At 36.5% G+C, this 14,974-nt stretch overlaps 1 protein-coding gene across 1 annotated transcript in view; it reads left to right on the forward strand.

The window, feature by feature from the left end:
* Trpgamma (Transient receptor potential cation channel gamma) overlaps positions 1 to 14,974 on the forward strand; it is a 173,561-nt gene that overhangs the window by 105,786 nt on the left and 52,801 nt on the right. The window contains exon 3 of the mRNA XM_090380001.1: positions 12,905 to 13,142. Within this exon, the coding sequence (XP_090236127.1) occupies positions 12,905 to 13,142 (238 nt within the window). The remainder of the gene's footprint in view (positions 1 to 12,904; positions 13,143 to 14,974) is intronic.

Raw genomic sequence — 14,974 nt, forward strand, 5'->3', positions numbered from 1 at the left:
GAGAGAGAGCTAGAAAGGTCAAATTTAACACTCGAGTGAAGATAAGTTCAATGCGGGTTATGGCTGGAACGGAAGCTTCACGTAATTCAAATAAACAAACGGGAACCTCACTGACGAAATCCGCTTCACGTTTTCAAGAACTTTATCTTTGAAGATCTCATCTTTTTGTAGTGATCACTCTTGACTTTTGATTACCGATTTAGTTTTTAATGCTCTTTAAAAATTTTGTTCCCTATTATATGCGAGCAATTTTAATGAAAACATTTTAACATAGAAGGAATTTTGAATTGGTAATTTCATTTATTTAACATTGATGAAATTGGTACTGATTTCCTCTATTTAAAATTGCGGTAACTACATGAGGACGGACTGGCGGACATGAAGAATATAGTAGACGCATTAAATAATTAGTAAAATTAACATTAACTGAATTGTCTAACTTATATGGAACTGAAATTATAAGACCTATAAGAAGGATTTATATAAAATCAGTTTCCACTGTATAGTAGATAAATGTACAGCACATCATTTTTAGCAGGTTAATCTATATGCATAAAGAACCTGTTACATTCACAATGTCCGTCCGCATGTAATAACTTCACTTTGATGGAATTTCATAAAAAGAGTTGTTGAACTATTCAAAATTTAATTAAAATTGGACCAATTGAAACCCGACAATTATTATTTATATGTAACTGCCTGATCGTCCATCCGCATGTAATAGTTCCACTCCCAGGGATTTGCATTAAATTTCGTATTTGGTTCTTTAAGATTTTTCGAGGTTTTATAAATTAATATTTATATTTTCATGCATATCATATACGCTATCCATGTACCGTATGTTGTAGCTGAAGCACTGGATATTATCTGTATCCCGTGTTTCAGCTGCAATATACGGTATGTGGATAACCCACGTGATATGAAAAAGAAATAATAATTTCCCGATTTCTATTGGTCCAATTTAAATAAAATTATGGAAGTCTCCACAAATCTTTCTAAATGAGTCAAATATAAAATTTTATGAAAATCCATGCTTTCGGAGTCGAGTTATTACATGAGGACGGACGGACAGACATGGAAAATACGATAGGCACGTTAAATAATTAGTAAAATTAAAATAATTAAACGTAATTATCTAAAATAAAATAACACAAATATTTAAATTAAAAATAAAACTCCTAAGGAGCTAAACAATTAATAAGCTCTGGGAGTAAAGGAGTTAATAGGTTTTAAGACTAGAATAGCTCTTATTGTTATTTTAGGAACAATAGTATGTTGTTATATTATTTCTCTCTACAAATGAATAGCAATGTACCACTCTTTAGGCGAAGTTAGAAGCTCCTTAGGAGAAGTGCTTTTTATTTTGAGTGCATGACCGAGGAATCTCTTGGTAATTTGATTCACACTATGAGATTTACGTGAATTTGAGCAAACCTGCCATTTTATTTGACTGCGTACTTTTTATTAGCATTTATGCCTAATGAGCTTATTGTCTGTCCGTCCGTCCGCATGGAATAACTCAACTCCTAGTAGAATTTTTACGAAATTTTAAATTTAGACTTTTTAGCAACATTTGTCAAACCGTATCAAATTTTTAATTAAAATCAGACCAATAGAAATGCGATCATTTCTTTTCTTCCCGTCTGCATGTCACAACTCGACTCCCAATGGTTGGATTTTCATGAGATTTTATACTCCCAAATTTCATTGCAATTGGACCAACAGAAATCCGGCATTTATTTCTTTATTTTATTTTTTTTAATACATATCACACAGGCTATCCATATTGTAGCTGAAGCACTGGATGTTTGCAGCCATGCTCTGATTGGAGGAAGGAACAGGCTAAAAATACAATACAAAATAAATACAAAGTCAAATATTTCAATCTTATGTTTTTTTTTTTAATGAAACCTCACTGAATTCTTATTCAATAATAGTTGTAGAGAGAAGGATAAAGGTTTAATTAAATTCAAGTAGAAGAATCTTCTAGCCAGCCACCTTTAGCTGTAGGCCTGGAGATTGTGTGATCAGTGATCTCTTGAAAATTCTTCGCAGGCCTCCTTTAGCTCTCTGATGTCTTTGCTGTGATAGGTTCTTAGCGTCGTGTTACAATGCCAGCGTTTATCAGTCACAACCATCTGGCGGTGCACCACTGACAGCCAGTATTAATTTCCCCTACGTTCTTTTGCTCCAACACCACCACTTAGCAAGCAGCTGGGGCGATAAAAAGAAACAAATTTATTTGTTGGAACAAATTGCTTCTTTTTTGTTTTAAATGTTTTGTAAACACCACGTGAGACAAGAATCCTTTTAACATACGCCATACGTTTCCAGGAATTGCTATTTAAAATTATTCTTTTCTGCCAGAATTCACCTCTTACATTCTGCAGATAAAGGGTAGAACTTTAAATTGATTCTTTGTAACAGATACAATAACTTTATCTTTCGTTCAATAATCTCTGAATAGTTGACCACAAAATATTGGGACAGACACAGAAATCTCTAAAACATCGTATAATTAAGAAATCGCACTAAGTAAATAGCTATCTGAACTTTCTTATGTAGTAGTGCTGTTTATGTGAAGTGCAATACCGAGGAAACTCGTGGTGGCTTATTCCTCAATATGAGATCGATGCATTTCGTATGTACACGAATTTTGTAACAGCTGTAAGAAACTCGAAAAATGACGAGGTGATTTTTAAAGAAGATTAACTTAAAAATCAACCTTCTCTACAAGACGAGACAATTTCGTGTTCTATTTCCAGTTGAGAAAGAGAGAAAAATAGATGGAGAGATGCTCGGAAGAAAGAAGATATAAAGACAGGCAGAAAGTTATTTATCTGCCCCTTAGGGACAAGTCAGTCGACAACACAGAGAAACTCGCGCACCTTTTATACATCGAAATCCCTGCCGGAATATCTTTGCAACTCCCTTGTGTATCTGTTACTGTATACTGCGTTTTCCTTTGTGGTTCTTAACCCAATAACTACTGGAAGTGTTCTGTCGTTGACGTGTGACGTCTTTAAAAGCGTCTTAGAAATGCGAAGACATCGCAGTGCAGGAAAATACGAAGGAAGTAAAGAAATAATGCAGAATAGATTTGGAGCATTTCTCCATGGGTGGTGCCACCGTTTCCCTAATTAGCAGACCATTTTTGTCTTTCTTTCCGCGTTTACTTTTGTTATCCATTAAATCCGAATATTTTTCTCTCTATTAAGTTTGCTAATCTTTTCGTTTTATAAACAGCCTCCACCCGTAGCAAATACGCCCGACAGAAACGGATAAAGTCCTTTGAAACCACCTTAAATATTTATTCTCGAAGATTCACTCTGAATTTTGAAGGGTTTTTTAGAAGTTAGCGAGTCTTTTATAGTTGAAGTGGAGCAGTTTAGTATTGCTATGCAAACAAATCATGATAGATGAGAAGAGTGGCGAGAGCCTTTGCCCATTCAAATTCCATCCACGCTTCTGGTGGATACTTAAATATTCGAACCTCACTTGACATGCACGTGTTGAGCTAAAATAACTTTAGGGTTCTCCATTTCCGGTGAGAAAGGCTCGATACACTATGTTTTTATTATGATGGCGCCAGGCAAACGGCTGACTGTCAATAAGTTGATCAGAAGGGATATTTTGGTTAACGTTTTGGATATGGCTAGGTAAAAGGCTAACGTATGTCATGATTTGGGTAAATGCTACTATATATAGTGGCTGACAGCAACTGTCAATGGCTGGCATCACAGGGAGAGAATGAAAAATCAAAAAAAGAATACCTAATGTCCAGAGATTGGAATAAAATGAAGTCATGCAGTTTTTGGGCAGGGGTCCTTGCTATCTTCTCCTGAGACCGACAACCAAGGAATGAAAAAAAATCCCATAAAAGTTTCACGCATCATTGACGAGACTCGAAACGGGTTCTTTCCACCATTGAGGAGAACGGTTATCCAAAACGAATTCTTTCAATTGTGAATACAGTTAAAATCCGCCATAAGCTAGATGCGAACTTGCCAGCATCTTCCTTGAGAACTTACTCGAATATGAGTTTTGGTGTTTATCCTAAAGTTATCTTAACTTCCTTCGTTTTAAAACTCAGAGGCAACACCTAGGTAGAAGTTGCTGAACAATTGATACAGAGATTGACGTAGGGAATGTGTCACGAGTGAAACGCGATAAAGACAGAAAGAGCGAATGGATGAAGGCGAGAGAATGAGGATTCCACACAGAGAACACAGCAGTGGTGTTTCAGTGGTTACTATGTCAACATCATCAGTACTTAAAGGTAATGGAAACGCATCCCTCCTGAGTAAATGATGAAGGATAGCTTCCTTTATAAGTGCCTTAATGTCACACGACTCCATTACTAATTACCCGTTACCCAGGTAACGGGTGATCATGTGTGACAGCTATATGCACCAAGGGGGAGGGGGTACAGATGTAGTGGAAAAGTGGTAGTATCCGTAGTCTTCTCTGAGGTTTTTCAATATATTACAAGCTAAATCGCTGAAGAAGATTATGACAGTAAATGGCCTATCATCCTCCATCATCAAGAACTTTCTCATTTTAATAGGTCCCTAACCTGTGACTTTCTTGTAATAAACCGTTAAAAAGCATTTTGTGATTTTTTTAAAACTCTTTTTGACTTTCCGGTTTAAAACAGTTGCTTTTCTCTCCACCTGTTCCATTTTCTGTCCCTCTTAAAACCGACCAAATACGCATTAGCTGTAATGGCTGTGGTTTGAAAATACCCAGAACATTAGAGTCTCCATATCTTAAGCAACTTCTCGTTAACAAATAGGGTATCTGGTTGTTCTCCTGTTCTCGCTTTATCATAGCCACCGCGCAAAGATTATTCTGAGTGCTTCCTTCGTATAAATGTCAAGCAAAAGAAGGTTAGCATGTGATTAACTACAAATGCACTACTTTACTAGTTCTAATCTTTAAACTTCCTCTTCTTATACGAGTATATTTGCTTTACTCACTTCGTTTATTTGCAAAGATTTCTTAAAAGTTGGTTCACCCAGATCGTTCTAAGAAAGACAGAGGTATTTATATAACGGAGTACCTGGTTAAAAATTGCCCCACGTTGACTTTAAAGTTAGCAGTACCTAAGGAGAGAAGAATTTCAGTCTATTTATCTGCGCGCAGTTGGTTAAAACCACTTATATCAACGGTGTTCTTCAAAAACTGCTAACAAGATGACGGAAGCCAAAGTATAATAGATATTTATAGCCATGGATTGCTTTCAAAATGGACCAGCCATCTTTCGCTGTTGGAATTCAAAACATTCTTGTGTGATACTTCAACCCAAGTAACTTTACGCTTCTAAATACAATTAATGTGACTTTTTCATTTAGAAATAATTTTCTCCAAAGTTATTCACACAAACTTTTATTCCAAACTTTTTACACTTCGGTGTATTAAGTAACTTATTCGTCCCCATGAGTGTTACCTTTAAGATTTCTACGTAACAAGAACTTTTCTAAATATCAAGTTCAGTTCCGGGTGAAATGAGCTGTGACCAGTTGTTCCTTCAGGGGAATTCTTAGTTAATTAGCATTTCAGTGTGCACATTGCAGACTGAGATGCTAATTATTGACTATACCTAATGTCCAGAGATTGGAATAAAATGAAGTCATGCAGTTTTTGGGCAGGGGTCCTTGCTATCTTCTCCTGAGACCGACAACCAAGGAATGAAAAAAAATCCCATAAAAGTTTCACGCATCATTGAGACTCGAATTCAATTTCAGGTAATTGAAAATTACACTTGAGAGCAGAGATGACATTGGGAAACATGGCTTGAATTTTCTTGAGCAACAAATATGCCCTACGGTTGCTCAGTTTCTTAAAATGATCATTATCTAATTAGCTCTTACAGTTCCTAATGAGAATCACACGACCATTATGCTGGAATCGTTAAAGAGGAAAAAGAAAAGCAGCAACAAAAAACAGACATTAAAATTCAGTCTCTTAGCAATTGTTTTAATAATTTTCGCACAAAATATAAAATGAAAAACAAACAAAAAAACTCCATCGAAATCAAGTTTGCTTAAAATTATAAAATTAATTAAATCCCGAAATATTCTATAAACCAGGTTTCTTTTGTTAGGAATTCTAGTACCTATTTAATGGTTTTAAGAGAGACCAATATTTTATAAAACAAGAAATTACCGCCCATGCGTACAAAAATAATCAAATCTGCACTAATAATATAATCGTATAGATTTCAATCAAATTTTTTATCAAAATCAAATCGTAATATGGGTTATCAAGGTGTGCAGAAGGCAGTGCAGAGGCAGTGTGATGGTCTAGTGCTGTGCTTCGGTTTGGCTTGAGACCGGTAGTTGTTTTCGACAAAACCATAAGTGCTGAGCTCTATCTAGAAGTCCTGAACAATAATGCTTTACCTACGTTGTAGCAGTACATCGGGGAAGGCCCATACCTGTATCAGCAGTACAACGCTCCATGTCATACTTATTGAGTTGTGACAGATTGGTTTAAGGACATAAGCGTCGAAAAGTAGAATTGGCCAGCCTAGAGCCCTAACCTGAAAGCTATAGAGAACTTCTGGGATGAATTCGATTGTCGGCTGAGTGTGAGGAGAGGCTGCCCAAAAAAACAGAGCTGAACGTTTGAAGGACGAATGGTGGAAAATATTGGAGAATATTTACAAAAATTGATGGAGAGGATCCCATGGGGACTAGAGGTTGTCATAAAGGCTGAAGGTTTCAGCACAAGTTATTCAGTTTTCCTGTTAAAATAAAGATTATTTGTAGATATGTAGTTTTCTGGATATTAATGTTAAGGCAGTGCATATCCATACAGATGATTTTGTTCTCAACAGATTTGTCAGCGTGTTCTATGCAATGATGCGTATCAGGCAATTCATAAGAATAGGCCAGGGAAATTTCCAAAGAAAATTATACTGCATGACTACCTACGATCGTATACAGCAACTTTACAAATGATATTGGTAATCTTGGACTGGGAAGTCATGAATCATCGTCCTTACAGGCCGGACTTGTCCCCGATATAGCAACGTGAGCAGCCAGCATCGATGCCTTGCCAAGACGATAGAATTTGTCATTTTGCGGCCAGAATGTCCTGAAGATGTGTAACAGTATGGGTTGTAGGTCATGAGCACTGATCGCCCACTACAGTACAAAAAAGCAACAAACAAAGCGAGTTTAATGAAGCAAATTTGTCATTCTGCGCCATTATAGTGGATTACAGTGCAAATATAAACTACAAAAGAATGCAGTCAACAACTTTAGAATGTTAATACTTCCCACAGCAGTTTGGATAATTTGGCCATTTTTAACTCCCTTTAGTAAGTTTTGTAAACAAGTTTTGCAAATAGAACACAAGTTAGAGTACAAACGCTAATTCTCAGACATGAAAGAATTCCTAGAAGTCTTAAACATGGACGATAAAGAGAGTGAAACAAATGTATAGATGTGATGGTTAGGACACCATTAAAGACATGATATGCACTGGGGAAAAACATTCTGACTCTCATGTTAATCTAATGAAGTGGATAAGTTAACAAAAGTATGCCAAACCATCAAGGCAAAGCATGTTTACCCTTCTTTATGCGGTCTACATGACATCGCTGGCCATAGACGTTTAGGGGGAAATATCATGCATCCCCTTAATGCATACTAATTTAGTGAATGGGAGGCAAAAACCACGCGACATTTACTTGACGGTTATATGGAGTGGGCACTTGTTCTTAGACAGTTAAGAAGAAGCAGGAGCATTTTTCCGTTGCTATCATGTACTGATTCTGAGATCAGTCCGTGTAAGAAACACCATCTGCTGCCAGATTCGCTGCTACAGATTTTCTTCTTGTGACGAAACCTGTCAATTCTTCTGCTTCTATGAAAGCGTGATGCGGACATATGAAACTCAATCCAGGTTTCTGGTATAGTTACCCTTTTTATTTCTTTTTCCTTCCTTTCAAGAACGTATTTCTGTTGTCAAATATTCCTGGAATATGAGATTAAAATACTTCTTGTAATGAAATGAAAATTTCATCTTTTCTGCTATTTTATACACTCACGCGCAAGAGTTAAGAAGTCAGAAAGCAGAAAATCCCATTCTCAAAAAACCTCAAATCACCTGAAACGTTAGTGGTACGGTGGCATTACCATTCTGCGAATTAAAAGATCAGCCTATGTACTTCCTACATTGTACAGTCCTGCAAAAGAAAACCTCTTAGTTCCCTTTTAGGCAGGATGCTGAGTACTGATTAAATCAACCTTGCCATGCCTAAACGGTTATCCCTCATATATATATATATATAAACTTAATTATTTTTAGATAAGTAGGATAAGCTTGGTCTAATTGCAAAATTGAAAAAATACGTGATTTTTATCTTCCGAAAAATTGTTATTACTTTTGTTAATTATGCGACTAGCACAGGATTAGCATTAGAATTAGCAGTGGCAAAAAAGTGCAACAAAGCAAGCTTATACAGCATCAGTCGGGAAAAAAAAAAAACCACGACACCTCCCATATCACATATTCATTCCCTCCAATAGTTTGTCTAGTTTTTCCTTGAATTTATTTAACTATCAACTTCCACAACGACAGAAGGAATTTTGTTCCAGCAATCAACCACCACCCTCTGGCTAAAGGCAAACTTCCGCACATCTATTCTGCAACCGTCCTTCCTCATTTTTATAGTCTCACAAGAGGACGAACACCATTAACATTCATACTCAATCCATTCAAAGCCTCAAACACCTCTACCAGATTACCTTGCAGGTGCCTAGTCTCTATACGCTGCAATTTGCAGAACTGAACCCTTTCTTTGTAAGAATACCCCTTTGTTCCCCTCAATAATCTTGTTGCCCTTCTCTGTACTCGTTCCAGCATCTGTACATCCTTCCTAAAATGAGGCTTCTAGACCTGTACGCAGTACTCAAGATGCACCCTAACCATTGTCATGTACAATCGGATGATCACCTCCTTTCTTTTCCCTGCTAGCAAAATTCCTGTATATCACTGACAAACACTCTGAACTGTCTGGATTGCTCAGAGAACTTCATATCTGACTGCACAATTACCGCCAAGTCTTTCTCATTTTCTACTACCCTGCGTGTAGTACCACACAGTTGGTACGTTACTGCGGCAATAATGCTACCTATATGCAGTGCTTTGCATTTGTCAATATTAAAATTCAATTGTGATTTCTCAGCCCATCGCCTAACTTTTTTAGATCCCGTTGCAGTAGCATACTGTCATTAACAACCCTGCAAACTTGGACATTAAGCCTGATATGCCTTCCTCAATATCATTGATAAATATATAAAACAACAATGGACTCAACACCGAACCCTGGGGGACTCCACTAATAATAGTAGTCCATGAAGAGCAATGTCCATTGATTATCGCTCTCCGTCTTCTCCCACTCAACCATCCCTTTATCCATTGTAGCAACTTGCCCTTAATGATATACTGCTGCAATTTTGAGCAGTAGTCTTCCATGTGCAACAGTATCAAAAGCTTTCTTGAAATCCAAGTATATGATATCAAAATTATTTTTTGAATTCAGTTCCTTTGTGGCCACATCGTAGTAACCAAATCGAATTAGTCAAACAAGATTTCCTCTTAACAAACCCATGCTGTGTTTGAAGTATAATTGGAGCCTTGTCTAGATGATCTTGCATTACTTATTTTATAGTGAACCATTATTTTCCCTGAAACAAAAGTTAAACTAAGAAGTCTGTAATTAATCGTGTCCCCCCTGCTTTATTGGGGATACATTCGTACATCTTCGCGGGGCCTTCCTGAATACAAGGATGCTTTCATAATTATGGCTAAGGGTTTGCTTACTTCCTTCGCTGCCTCCCTTAATATACCTGGATATATCTCATCCACCCCAGGTGCCTTTCTTATGATTAACTTCAACAGTTTCCCTTCCACTTTCCTCTCAGTTATTACAAAATCATTTAACTCCCTGTTATAGCTTCATATTGTCCTTTTCGGTATCTGTTACTATTTCTTTGTCTACTGGAAGCAAGAGATTACCTGTCCATCCATCGATGAGGGGCCAACAAGCTTTAAAACGGCCACCAGAGGATGTTGTCCGGAGTTTCTGAGAATAGGTAACAATAGCTTTCTCTACTGGGGAAGCGTTGCCTATTCGAGGAGTTTATGAGTGGTGAGTTGAAGGAGTTACTGTCCCTTTCATTCTTCTACACCGTTTCTTTTCTTCTTCCTCTACTACGATTACTTTCCTTTACTTTGCTTTCTAAGTCTAATAGGGACTGGGTAACAGAGCTATTGTCCCACACAATTCACTAGTATTAATCAAAAGTTCTTATGATGATGTTCATCGTTAGAAAATTTATACGAATGAAAAATCAACAGTTGCATCTTTAAACTGCTGACCGCAAAAGCAGATGAAAGGATAAGGTATTGCTCCAAACATTTTATATTCTCTGTAGCCATATAGTTTTAGCTGTTAACTCTCAGTTTCTCTCTTTTAATGCTATCCCTTATTCAGTAAACTTCGTAACTTAGTGTGAACTATTCATGCAAAACTATGTGGCTAGGCATACAGCGCTCGCATTAGCTGTTGATTAGTTCGAACACTTTAGGACAGCTGTGAGCGAAAAGAAGCAGATAATAGTGTAGGCATAGCTGGGAAAAACGTCAGCTTGATTAAATCTATGGTTAATCTCTTCCATAAACACGTTGAGTTACTGACGCGTACAAACAGTGGATTAATTACTATTTTTATGATTTTTCTCCTTAAGGGATTTTTCCACCTCGTGACGAATACTGGTAGCAAGTCAAGTGCAAGGGGTGGTTGGTTGGTTGTGTCCCGTTCTGTAAGATTCTGTAGCAACAAATCCCATTCTTCCACCAGCGCATACCTTAGCTCACCAAGTAACGGAGGCGTTAACTGTCGGCGTGCAATGCGTCACACACATGTTCGATCGGATTTAAGTTTTCGTGTTGGCCACAGTAGTCTTTGGACATCTTCAGTTGGAAGATATTCCTCCACCACTTGAGCTCTATGTGCAGTGGTGTTGCTGTGCATGAAAAGAAAATCTGAGAGCCTTATGAATCCCAATCAAGTTCATTTTAAGGTGCCGATCTCACCATCCAATTGCTGTCTTTGGACCCTTTCAAGAAGCCCAATTTCTCCTTTCAATTGCGTTGTTACAATCGCCTTATGCAGTGAGTTTGTAACCTTCATATTTCTACAGGATACTGTTCATTAAATCATCGATAGAACACCATGGGCTTTCCAGGCTGCCTGTTTACACTGCTCAGAGAACTTCATATCTGTCCATATAGTAACTCCTAGATCTCTTTCTTCCTCTACTGTTTTTAATTCAACCCCTCCAAGTGTATAAGTTATTTTGCGGCTGCTGTTCCTTAAGTGCATTTTGCTTCATTAAAACATAACTGCCAATTTTCTGACAATTCTTGAAGCCTATTCAAGTCATCGTGAAGGAGCTCTGCTTGACACTGATCATTAATGATCCTCCCAGTCGTTAAAACTTCTGCAAATTTTGACATTGGTCCAAGAACCGATCCTTGGGGGACCCACTTCTGATATTAAACCAATTCAAAGAGTATCCATTAATCGCAACACTCTGCCTTCTACCCTTCAGCCACTTTGTTATCCACCTTAGAATCCTTCCAGTAATCTCAACACGTTCCAGCTCATGCAGTAAGTTCTCATGGAGTACTGAGTCAAATGCCTTGCTAAAATCCAAATAAACTGTCGAAATTGTTCACTACATCCAACCCATGAGTAACTGTATCAAAATAGATAATGGGTTAATTAAACATGATTTTCCCTTAACAAAACCATATTGTGTGTCCTTCTGAATGCCATTTCTGTCTAGATGTGCCTGGATTGCATTCTTAGATGCCCTCGTGGGTAGAACAGTTGGTAGGATCGCCGTCCTCTCCACACCTGGTGGAGAAGACCTGAGTTCGAATCCCGTCGATGAAAGGAGGAATTTTATGGGTCTTTTTTACAACGTGTCTGAGCTAGTCGGTCTCAGGTGAGGGTAGCATAGTTTTTTCTCCCGGAAACTCGGGTTTTTCGTTCAGCAAACAGAAATTACAGATATATTATATACGGTGCAGTATGGCCAAAATCACTGATGCTCCGAAAACCTTTCTACAAGAACAACTGAAGAGAGCCATCAGAAGCAAACGGACACAGAAATTATCCCTTCGATTGTAGGTATGTAAGCATCAGTATAAGAGCTGACAAATATTTCCATAATATTAATGTGTCTAATATACTAAAATATAGAAAAGTACAGTAATTTGATCCAGAACATATTCTACCTTTGTTATATTATTTTCTATGGAAAAATTATTTTCGAAATACGCGTTTTCGTCTTGCGCGACGATAGTTTTCAGAAGCACAGTCGTAAAACTCGAGGGATGCTTGTACTTTCTTCCCATGCAGACACATTAAAAAGTTTACAACTAGCGCCTGCCCGAGTTTACAGGAGTTTAATAAGAAAAAGATCACTGATTGCTAATGGGCAAAAGGTAAGTAACATTTCATTGCTAATATAGCTGGGGAAGTACGTTACGTGGTGATTTTCCATAGAATTATACTTTTAATAATGACTACTTTTATACTACGTGAATATTAAGATAAAACAGCATGAAATAGCACTTCAGTTAATAACTAAATTCCTATACATTACGGTGAAGATTCGGGAATCTTACCGGAACCTAAACTATCTTAATATTCACGTGGTATAAGAGTGGTCATTACTAAAAGTATAATTCTAATTTCATCGCTAGTTTAACAATCCCTCTCCATATTAGGCAGTTCTCTGTACCTGTAGATGTATGAGAATTATACTGTAAACTTTATACAATAAGGTGACGCTTTTTTTATCTTTTACGTGTACAGACACTTGGAGAGCGCTCAGGAGACGGGCAACCTTAACATCAACTGTGTGGATCCTCTGGGTAGATCGGCCCTTCTGATGGCAATAGACAATGAGAATTTGGAAATGGTTGAGTTCCTCATCAACAACAAAGTGGAGACCAAAGATGCATTGCTACACGCTATCAGCGAAGAGTATGTGGAAGCTGTAGAACTACTTCTCGAGCACGAAGCAGCTCATCACAAACTAGGGGAACCTCATGTAAGCAACCATTTAACTTTTATTTTGCCAAGATTGTTCAATTAATACACGTTGAAACCTAATCTTTGTGTATAAATAACACCATATATAAATAACGCAGTGCTTCTTTATGCAACCATTCTGGATTATTGGATTTATTAAAATAATTTTATATTAATTTTAATATATAAAAATATAAATGGTAGATTTATTAAATTAAAGCTAGTAAGCGTAGCAATTTATCCATTACTTATTTTTAAAAACTTTCTCGTTTATAAAAAAGTGTTCTAATTTTGTCCTCTACTAATTTAGTGCCTTTGGCTACACAGTGCCCCTCCTTTCTTTGTCATGCATTGGTTAGTAAACCCAAAATGTCAAAGAGCGATCAATGAATCTTCTCTTTCAGTATGTATGCCAGCATGAAATAGCACTGTGTTACAACCTAGGTCGATACCTTCCCTACAAGAGCTTTTACTCTGTCTGCTACTTAGCTGTTCTCCTTTCAAACAAGCCGGGGCTCCACTAATGCGCCCGTATCTGTCCTCAGAAGGCGATAATAACGAGAGAATACCGATTAGGTGTGTCAGGATTCTAGCAAAGTTGATTACATAGCTAAACTTATATACTGAAATGCCGAGCGTTGCTCAGATAAACTTGTATCGCTGTCTGTATATAACAAAGGAACTCACATTCTCCAAGTGCTGCGCCGACATGTTCCAATCATGTTCATCCTTGTTGAAAGACCATCGGGAAGAGTTTGTAGATACTGGCTGGAATAAAAATTTATTACAATAAACTGCACTCTATTTTTCAGTTTCGTGAAAAATTACTGTTAGCGACTGGTCAATAAAACATTTTTGTAATTCAGTAAAAATATTCTGCTTGGAGAACATTTTTCTCGCAATGGAATTTGTCACAAAGATTTAATATTTAATTAATTATGTTTAATCAATACTTCGAACATTTTATTCAGCAATAATGGTATCGCCTTGAATCGTTAGATTTATTTAAAAATTTATCTCAACATTACCTTATAATAGTGCCCTTTACAAGGAATATATTACAATTCATTTTTACACTGTTTTTTCCTCTAATATATTCCTCTGTGCTCTATCGAGAATGTTTTATAATCTCTCCGCTAGAGGCCGCATATGTTCCAATAGTAAACTTCAGTCAAGCAACAATAATAAACAAACAAAATTAACATATTTATTTGATAAACAGTTTAATAGTAATATTTCTTTTGTAAAATTGTTAGATTTATTTTAATATTCATCGGAACATTACTTTATAATAATGCCCTTTACAAGGAATATATTACCATCCATTTTTCACTCTAACATTTTTTCCTATAATATATTCCTCTATCGAGAATGTTTTCTAATCTTTCCACTAGAGGCCGCATTTGTTCTAATATTAAACTTCAGTCAAGCAACAATAATAAACAAAAATATTAACATATTTATTTGATAAACAATTTAATAGTAATATTTCTTTTGTAAAATTGTTAGATTTATTTTAAAATTCATCTGAACATTACTTTATAATAGTGCCCTTTGCAAGGAATATATTACCATCCATTTTTCACTCTAATATACAGTATTCCCCTATGCTCTATCGAGAATGTTTTCTAATCTCTCCGCTAGAGGCCGCATGTATTCTAATATTAAACTTCAGTCAAGCAACAATAATAAACAAAAAAAATTAACATATTTATTCGATAAACAATTTAATATTAATATTTCTTTGTAAAATTGTTAGATTTATTTTAAAATTCATCTGAACATTACTTTATAATAGTGCCCTTTACAAGGAATATATTACCATCCATTTTTCACTCTAACATTTTTTCC

This window comes from Mastigoproctus giganteus, chromosome 8 (assembly GCF_048544385.1).
Source record: "Mastigoproctus giganteus isolate SK-2022 chromosome 8, ASM4854438v1, whole genome shotgun sequence".
NCBI classification, from domain to species: domain Eukaryota; kingdom Metazoa; phylum Arthropoda; class Arachnida; order Uropygi; family Thelyphonidae; genus Mastigoproctus; species Mastigoproctus giganteus.